Raw genomic sequence first — 9,940 nt, forward strand, 5'->3', positions numbered from 1 at the left:
AGCAACGAGACATTTAGTCAAGGGCCAGCAACATATAAAATGACCAAAAGGTTAAAATTTATTGGGCCACATATTTTCAAAAGTGAACTTCTGCTAAAATAAAAAAGACATGTCTAAGCTGGCACACAAATTACCCGTACAAATACATTTAATTTTCAGTGGGTGCCATTTAATAGCAAAGAAACTGTTTTTTCTGAAATGAGAGAACAAGAGCACCCATGTGGGTTTGGGGCCTGGCCATCTATTTAAGCATGCAATTGCAATTTTCTGGCTTTCTGAAATGTGATTAGTCATATAATTGCATGTCCAAATTTAGCTGTGGAATTTGCATATTTAATTATGAATTACTGAAAAGCATCCTGTTTTAGAGCTTTATTTTCTATATTGTATATATCAAAGTGAAGAGGAACAGATTATATTAATCATTTTGAAAAGTTCTCTGTATGTGTTAAAGTAATAAAAGAGAAAGCAAGAAAGAGGTCATCATATGCAAGGAAACTACTATTTTCTCAGCTCTTTCTGAAAACCCAGTATTTCAGAAATACATTTTTGGCAATAATACTGTACTTGGTATCTGACATAAGGGCAAAACATGTAAGGAGAAGCTCTTGTTTATGCTACTGCCTCCTATAATCAATGTTGCTGATGCTGAGGCATTCATTTTTGTCAAAATTAGAGATGAAAAAGATGATTAAATAATTCCTCTAGCAACACAGAATGTAAATACATACAGTACTTTGGAGTACTGTCCAATCTGTCTTTAAATAACATAAGTGCTCTGGAAGATGGTTTCACTCCCTAACACCCAGTCCTTAGGAAAAATGAGTGTTTACCTTCTTTCAGATTTTCTACTGGTTTGTGCTCTTTATTGCCTGAATAATCTTAAAATTCAGATTAAAAACTACAAACAAATACACAGACATAGGAAGAATGAAATATTTTAACAGGAAAAGAAAGGGGCATCACCAAGCAACGGTACACACAAACATGGGGACACAACATATTTGAAATCCTATTTTTGCTTTTTTACCCGATGTTCTAGCAAATATTTTCCCTTTCATTTGTACTTGTCACATGGTTCATTTTTATTTCAATATATCAAATGCTCTGCAAGTGCAGTAGCAAATGAAACAGCTACTCAGGGGTAACTTTTGGAAATCTGGCCTCAGATAAATATAAAATAACCTTTTCTTTTAGTATGTATTGCTATCCAGATTGTTCCTCAGTCCTGTTCTTTTTGAGCACTCAAAAATTCCTGTAAAATATGGCTAATTTAGGGTATATACGTAAAGTGCCTAAGAACAGCTTTCAGGTAAGCTTTCTATGTATGTAGTTCAATGTGGGCTTGGGAGCAATTCTCATTATTGTTTGTAGATTGAGAAAAAAAATGGTCTGGAAGGAATTTCAAGAGATTCTTTAATCTGTCTCTGTGCTACAAGGCAGGATCAATTATTTCTGAATCATTCCTTACATAGATTTGTCTTGTCAGCCTGCTCCTAAATCCTCAGGTGAGAGAGATCCCATCACTGTTTTGAATGCCTTGCTCAGCCATCGTTAGAGAGCTTAGCCAAATACAGACTCAGAGAAGTTGGGAGGAGAAAGCAGAGAAGGAGAAACTGAGCTGTACAACCCATTCATTTGATCAAGAGAGGATGGAGGAAGGTAGGAAGACAGTAAATAAAGTGACAAAAAATAATTACATCTGCATTTGCCAAGGAAGGAGTAGAAAACAGGGCTGTAGAGTGTTTCTATCTATGGCTTGGATTGTCCATATTCTTTGTGTCCACCTACACAATTTCATTAGAAAGAAGCATTATACTTTTGGGGAAGGCAGGGCAAGTATTTTTTTTTGGAAAAGTAACATTAGCAAATTCTTATATTTTTTTTTTTTAGAATTTAAACATTTGCTGATCAGCATGATTATATAGTACTCCAGACTGTAAGAGAAGTTAGATTTTGGGACAATGTGCTAAAACAGTGCACCAAAATCCTGAAGAGGCATAATATGGAGCTTGATTATTTTAAAATGAATAGTCTATTCTATGGTCTTATCTCTCGCATTGTCCAGAAATCACAACTAACTGTCTTTGCTACCTGTATAAATGCACATACATTTTATTTTGGTCTTCCTTTATTAATTACAGTATACATATTTTATTTTTAGAACCTTACCTTATCATTCAGTTGCTACCTGGCTTCAGTCTTCTGCTCAGTTTCTGCTATATGTTATTTTTTAATATAGTCACCAATTCAGAGTTTATCTTTAGATATGAAATATCTAAACCTGTGATAATACCTGTGAAAAAGACTTGTTTTTTGCTTTATTGCTAGCTTAACTATTGAAATATTCTTTTTAATATATTGCAAGAAAGCAACTGAATGATGGCACTAGGCACCCTAACAAGATTAAAAGGAGAGTCTTTATATATGACAGCACTGTTAATTTCAACCCTTCATTGTGGCCAGCAACGTTTGATAACATTTTTCTCTTTCTCATTCTTTACACTGGCTGTCAATCACTGAGGACCATTTTTGCTCCAGTTCTGCTGAAATGGCATACTTCTCATTCCAGTTGCCTTTAACAAATGCGTGTCTTTAATTTCTAATTCTTATTAACTGATATAATGCAAAGACTGGACCAGACTTTCTTCTCTGCCCCCACCTTCTAGTATGCCTCTGTAGCTCCATGGTGTCTATAAGCTTTTTAGGAGAATGTTCTTTAGCATCCAAGTCCCATTAAATTATATAAATGCACTTAAACAAGTGCCTTTTGCTGTTCAATTTTACTAGAACTCCCACATCAAAAGCAATTTCACAGGGGCAAAATTGTCCCTTCAGTCCCTGGCCCTTTCACACTCTGCCAGAACTGAAATGGTTCTGTGCCGGGCTGTTCTTTGCTGAAAATCTCCACTATGCCCGCAAGGAGCTGCATGATTTGAATCCATTACATATAGAGCCAGATGATTAGCTGGTGTAAGTCAGGATGGCCCCATTAACTTCAGCGGAGCCCTGTTGGCTTCCAGCAATGAAGCATCAACCTTTTGCTTGGATTAAGATGCCACAGATAGAGAATTTGAACGCCAATAACCTTTATAAAGGGGAGTGGGGTTTGGGCACAGGAGACAGAGTTGAGGGAGAGTGCTGGAATGAAGTAAGGTTCAGGCAGAAGTTTCTGGGGCCACAAAATATGTAACTGAAAGGGAAAAGCTGGAAGTTTGGATGGCAGGTGATGGGCACCATCAGAGCATAAGCGTACAGACACAAAGCTAGCAGATAAATTCCAGTGTCATTTTAATTCAGTTCTTAAGCACCCATCAGTTGAAATGAATATCTTTAGGTGTAGATACAGATGTTAGAGATTTATATGATCATGACAGAGATATAGATATTGATATGGACATTAAATCATGGATTAATCATCACATCTTCTTGGTAGCTGTTGGTCTAAGTTCATGACTGTGTTTATTTGTGGTTTTCTTAGCATAATGGCATATTTATGGATCCAGAAGTACCATCTAATACTATGTCATAAAAACACAGAGCAAATTAATTAAAATTAAAATGTTAATATTTATTTTAAAATATATTGTTTGTTGTTCAAACCTTGGTAACATCCACAGTTCCTTGAAAGCTTTTTCCTCAGCTCCGAAGGCCTTGAAGAGGGCTGCAGTCCAATCCCCGACGACCCGTATGTGAACGCTGAAGAAATCCTCCTCAGGAGCTGAGGTGAGGGTGAAAGGGTGCCACTCCAGCTGTGAGACGGATGAGCACTGCAGAAAGATATATTGACCAGGTTCCATTTTAAAGCCACATTTCTTCATGTGAAGCTCAAGGACTCCAGAGGAATGCGTCACCACCTAAACAATAATAAAAAGGACCTGGTTTGTTTTCCCTCAGAAGACTAACTGTTAGTTTCCATTAACTCACAGGTGACTTTGCCATCATTTCTACTTGAGTTCAACCGCAAGTTAATGCAAATTGGGATGCACAGTAATTTTTAAATGTCTTGTAGGTTGTGGCCTAAACTGGGTGTTGCAGTGCTGTTGCTGCCCAGCAGCTTGAGAGCGAGTACAGTGCGTACCGTGGGGCAGCTTGCTTTGTGAGTGTGAGAGTCAGGGGAAAGGCCGTAACAATCCAACAGTTTGTCAACTTTCTGCTTTAGTAGAGCCTGTGCAAAAGTATTCCTTAATAGACTGGAATAATTTCCCAGCTTTACTCTCTTGTAACACAATTAACATGTATGGGATTATTGTTGGTTTGGCAAGAAGAAAAAAGCCCAGTGAGCTCAGTTCTAATGTACTTTTATTAAGAGGTAGTCTCAGTTAAGCAGCCAGTTTATAGTATATAAACCAGCACATAGTATATACTGAGGTTCTCAGATCACAGCCACTCTGTGAAATCAGCAGCAAGACTTATCCTACATGCTTTTCCTCTCACATGAGATAAGCCTGTTCCTGATCGCCAGCTTGATACGTGTGGATTCGGCTGCTTCAAGAGCGGCATTCCCCATCCATTCTGCTCTGACTTAAATAGGCCCTTAGCCCACAGAGATATTTACAGCTGGGATAAATTGTTACAGTTGTATTAATGAAGCTTTGACTATTTATGCTGACTGATAATATAACCCCTAGTATCCTTTTGGAAACCTCTAGATTTGAAAGTAAAACCCATGTCCTACTGAAGGTGAGGGCAACTCTGGCATTTACGGCAGTGGAACATGGTTTCAGTGCAACAAAAAGAGAGACCCTCTCCACAGATCTTTATGTTATCATGGTGTAAAATCTGGTACTTCATTAATCAAGTCTGGCCCCGTATGGAATATTCTTATGGACTATTGGGATAAATGCAAAACCTAAAATCAATACTTGGCTGAAACCATAGTAATGATGGAAGAGCTGCTGAAGTTAGGAGTGAAAAATGAGGTCATAATGCAGAGAAGTTATCTATAAAAGATAAAAAAATTCATTGACATAACATTTTTTTATGCAGACATGCAAGCTATGTTACATACCTTAGTAATGATCACCTCCTGTCGAAATCTCCAAAATCTAACAATTCTTTCACAGATGTACAACACCATAGGACTTAAAACCCACTTCCAAGCCTGTAGAAAGTTGCATATTGAAAAATATTTATTTTAATGTCTACAAAAATATTTTGCATTTCTGGTTTAAATCCGCAGGTAGGCTAAAATGGCATTATTTGACTTCTCTGATTTTTGGTTTGCCTTTCTCAAGAGAATATTTCTGTTGCTACTGTAGCTGTTCTGGCTTTCTTGTGGAACAGACATATGGGACTCCTTCACAGACACACTCCAAAAGCAGTGCTAATATCTATCTGTATTCTGGCCAAGAAGAGTCCTTTAAAATCTTTTCCTAGTAAAAGGCAAAAGGATTAATCTATTTACGTGTTACATATAGACGTCATTGGACCTGAAGACATATAGATGCATACATTTATACAATATTACCCGTAGCCTTACTTTTTTTTTGCTTTTCAAAGTCTAAAATATTTCAGAAGGGTCAGATAGGAGTAGCTCTTGTGGTCAGCTGTGAGTTTTCTGATGCTGCATGAGAAAACATTAAGTCCCAAATATTCAATTAGAGGAATGGGATATATTTCCATTTAATCCATTAGTTGGCTCTGTATCAATAAATGTGGTTTTTTGATCTAGGATACTAAGGTGGTCATACTTTAAGTATCGCAGATGATTGCTGTGCTTGTACTTGCTAATCCTATATACTGTTCACTGTAACAATCAAAGATACTTGGCTATTCAAGTGTACTGGCTGATGATTTCACTGAGTTGCACTGATAGCTAAGATAATTGGATGTAATTGAACCTTCATGATTAAAAAAAATCTTTTTTTTTTTTTTTCTATAAGAGATACTGGTTTATTTCCAGTTTTGTTAATTTACACAGCTCATTCTAGCAAACTGAAGACTCCACAGTCATGTGGCTTTTAAAATCTCCAAAGAGTAACTTTACTTGCTGAAACATTGACTTTGCTCCACAAGCTGGGTAACAGGGGTTATAAAGTATCTTTTACGAGAAGCAACCCATAAAATTATGTGGCTTCCCTAGAAAGTGTTAAGAGGATGGAGTGGCAATTTCTCAAGGTTAAGTCTTGAAAATTAAATTAAAAAATGCATGATTTAATAATGGGAAGAAACCAGTGTAAGCCAGAAGATTCTCAGTTAAAGCAGAAACCCAACACATCCGTTGTCCCTAAATACTACAGGTGTCTCTGCACAGTGGGTGATCTCACATGTCTTGAATATATTTGCATATATCAAGCCACAGTAATGATGAGATGTGTTTTTCCTCCCTTCCATTTGTGCTACCTGTAAATAAAAGCACGTGACAGGAATACTAAGGCTGCAGGCTACCCTGTGTGAGAGCTCAGCTGAGATTTCAAATGTGCCATCGCACCAATGCATGGAGCATTCAATCCAAAATATCTTTTGGCTTGGTTGGGACAACAGGGCATCCACCAGGAGGGATGGGCTGCTGGGCAACATGGCTCCGGGCCACCTAATCAGAGCATCGGTATTCTTGTCCAAGTGGTGTTTCCTCCTGTAATGAGAATGAACTGAGGTGGGTCAGGGATGGCTCAGGAAAGACTGTGAGGATAAAAGTCCGTACACCCCAGGTGCAACAGAAGTGCTTCACTGTCCTCAGTGGGAGCCAGGCTGGGTTCCCACCTGCTGAAACACAGAGCGGGGGAGCAGATGCGGCATGGCTGAGAGAGGGGCTCCGCTGTGGTAGCCTCCCCTGGGAGCTGTGGCCAGCGGGGCGAGCACTCCGGTGTCACCTCACACAATCCCAGCTGTGCACAAGGCTGTCCCCTCCCTGCTCAGTCGCATCTGCATCTGCCCCACCAGTGCTGTGCAAGCCTCGCCGTGGCTTTTTAGCCTCTGAATGAATTTGCTCTAACTGCAGTGTCTAGCAGGTATCACACCATAGCGCGTTACCCATCCAGTAAAGCACTGTTCTTATAGATGATCTGTATGCCATACAGCATTATCACAATTCATTGAAAGTAATGTGACTTTGCAGGTATGGCCTTGGGTACGCAGGAAAGTGTGGCAAAATAGGTTTAACACGGAGAAGTGGAAGTTCTCTCCGGTTAGCTTTATGATAATGAATGTGAAGCCATGCTGTTGGAAGCAAGCTTGTGTCTGTATTCATGGTGCGTAGCCACGTATTGATTTTTATGGCGACATTGTAGCTGAAATTTTTAGAGAGGCATTCATTTTCTCATTAATATGCGGGTTGGATAGTGGCTAACAATAGTTTAGTTTAAGAAAAATCTATGTCAGCCATTAAAAGAGCTACAAGACACTGAATGCTAATTTTTCTCCTTTACTATAAGATTTCCTTCGGTATATTTTCTCTTTTTGGAAGAAACAACAAAAACTTGCATATGAGCAAGCTAAATCTTGAGCTGTAAATGTTAAATGATTTTGTTTGGATGCTAGACATCTGACATACTGTACAAGTCTGCTACTTAATTACCCCCTGTGGATTTGCAATCTTGTTGCAGCAAAACCACCCTTCCGTGGGACATTTTTCCTGCCTTTTGCCTTTCCCTTTCATAATTCATTGTTTCAAATTCTCTCCTTTTTACCTAACTTGAGGCATCAAGGCTGGACAGTATGAAGCATGTGCCCCAAAGCAAGGACATAATTTTATCTCCAGCTTATTCTCCCTGGGTATTTAGACTACCCATATTAAAGTACTATTAGTTAAAAATAATAATATTCATTTGCATCCCTAGCTTTACTCTTGCATTGTATTTTCTGCATCTCTGCTCTCATATGGTTTTCACTTGGAGGCTCTGTTTGTGCAGTGAACACATTGAGGATATTAGTGATACTGAATAATTAAAAATAACGGTACACAACAGATTTAAATATAGTACAATTCTGAAATCCATACCTTTCAAAGGGAGGGTTGCCTGACTGAAGGATCTTCCAGAAATAAAAAATGTTATTAATAACACCAAAATATTACACACCACTCTTCATCTGTACCTGTCTATACTGATTATATAGGAGGTCAAGATCAGTATCTTAATGCACAGGGAGGGGTCATGGAACAGAAATGTGAAACTACTCTCTAAACGTGACACCAAGTGCCAGCCACCAGCACTCACTCCAGCCCCCTACTAGCTAAGACATTTGGCCTCCCAAGGAAGGGCATTAAGTTGAAAACAGAAGACAAACATTGCTCTTACCACAGGTTTGTTGCCAGAAAACTGCGGCAAAGGGCACTGAGTGGCGTTGTCCCATTCCAAGTAGTGATCCTTACAGTAAGTGACATTGTGAAGCAACAGACTCTGAGGTGTCTGACCTCGGACAAGCTGTCTTAAAACAAAAGTGTTCATCAGTGATACGCTTCTTTGCAAGGTTTCTGGGCATCTGTAGGATTTGCGCTAGTAGGCAAATGCAGATTTGGAGATAACTGAAAGCCCAAGAACTGGCCATTTCAACCCTATTTTGCTCTCTTGTTCAAATTACCTTTCCTTCAGCTCCTCCATGACTATTTGACTGCATGCAAGAAACGTGTTATAGTACTGGTATACATCAATGCAGCTGAAGTGTGGAGAGTCCTTGTGTAGAAAATGTACATTTTGCTGTTTGTGGCAAAATTAGAAAGATTTCCAAGTTCTTTGGAGCAGACACTTTGACCCCCTCTGTATATGAGCATCTGGCTTTGTTTAGAAAAATAATAAAATTTAATAGTGACAGAACTTCTTTTTCCTTTGCTGCTTTCTAAATGCATTTTTAAAAGCTGAAAATAAAGTTGGAGGACTGTAATTAGATGTGTACTCTCTAAACATATTAAATTCTAGCTTCTTTACTTCAGAGAATGTTAATGATGTGAATTTTCCCAAACATATCAATCCTGACTGCTCAGTTTAAATGGGTTTCAGCTGGTGTTGATTATGGGTAGAGAAGGAAGATTTTTATGGGGAAACCCTGTTTTGTTTCATATTGTTTCTGCGAATTTTCCCTTCCATACTTACTTTGGCTCTACAGTGTTAGCCTGTCCTGCCCACAGGTTCAACAAGGGACAGGGAGATATGAAGTGATGCCGCCTTCTACATGGTGGTGGTGCTACTGTTCTGGTGCCACCAGTTCAGACAGAAAGACAGAAAAGGAGGTAGGCTTGAGTGAGTTTTGTTCAGTCACCTGGGAAGGAGAAAGAGGTGGGAAGCGAATGAAACCTTGGGGTTTGTCTCCTTTTCTTAAAAGGGGTGGTGGCAGGGATGTGCTGGGGCAGCAGGGCGCTGCTCTGTCGCACCGCACTCCCAGCCTGGAGCAAGTGGCGTGCTCATGGGATGCTATCGACAGAGCTGTTAAATAAATGTCCCCTTTCTGGGGAAGTCTCTTGCTGAGGAGTGTCGATCAGCTGGCTAGGCAGAGGGTGCTTACAAAGCTGAGGGTTTAGAGGGTTCATTATAGTTGTTTGAAATAGGATTCTAAAAGGTTTGCCAGAGAGAGAGGGGAAGGGGGCCATTTTAATCAGGCCAGGGTAGAGTTTACAGCATTTGTTTGCAGCTGTGTCTCTGAAACTTGCGACTAATTAACTGGGCCAATTTCAGGAACACTCAAAGCCAAGCTGAGTGTGGCAGCTCTCGAATTGCAAGAAAAGAGGTGAGAAAAGTAACACACCTCAAAGCCTTGTATGGGCCTGTTCCCTGCCCGGTGGTGACACTGTGTACCTCCAGGGAACAGGCAGACGCTCAGGCTGCTGCGGGCTAGAAGTCCCTCTGTGTCAAAGAGTAGTGGTCTGTATGTCTTTTGGTGGTGGGCAATGCCATCTGCATGTTTTACGAAGCAGACATAAAAAGTGTGTTATATTGACACCAAGTCACTCTGTCCTTAGATCTGAAAAGCTTTACAACAGCTCGGGGCCATGTGTACAGTAGAT

General features: G+C 39.6%; 1 protein-coding gene across 1 annotated transcript in view; it reads right to left on the minus strand.

Moving 5' to 3' along the window:
* Positions 1-9,940, minus strand: part of NOX3 (NADPH oxidase 3) — a 39,754-nt gene that overhangs the window by 13,464 nt on the left and 16,350 nt on the right. Inside the window, exons 7-9 of the mRNA XM_009644242.1 lie at positions 8,241-8,370; positions 5,012-5,104; positions 3,604-3,857 (exon numbers count right to left, since the gene is read on the minus strand). Of these exons, the coding sequence (XP_009642537.1) occupies positions 3,604-3,857; positions 5,012-5,104; positions 8,241-8,370 (477 nt within the window). The remainder of the gene's footprint in view (positions 1-3,603; positions 3,858-5,011; positions 5,105-8,240; positions 8,371-9,940) is intronic.

This window comes from Egretta garzetta, unplaced genomic scaffold (genome assembly GCF_000687185.1).
Source record: "Egretta garzetta isolate BGI_Z169 unplaced genomic scaffold, ASM68718v1 scaffold397, whole genome shotgun sequence".
NCBI classification, from domain to species: domain Eukaryota; kingdom Metazoa; phylum Chordata; class Aves; order Pelecaniformes; family Ardeidae; genus Egretta; species Egretta garzetta.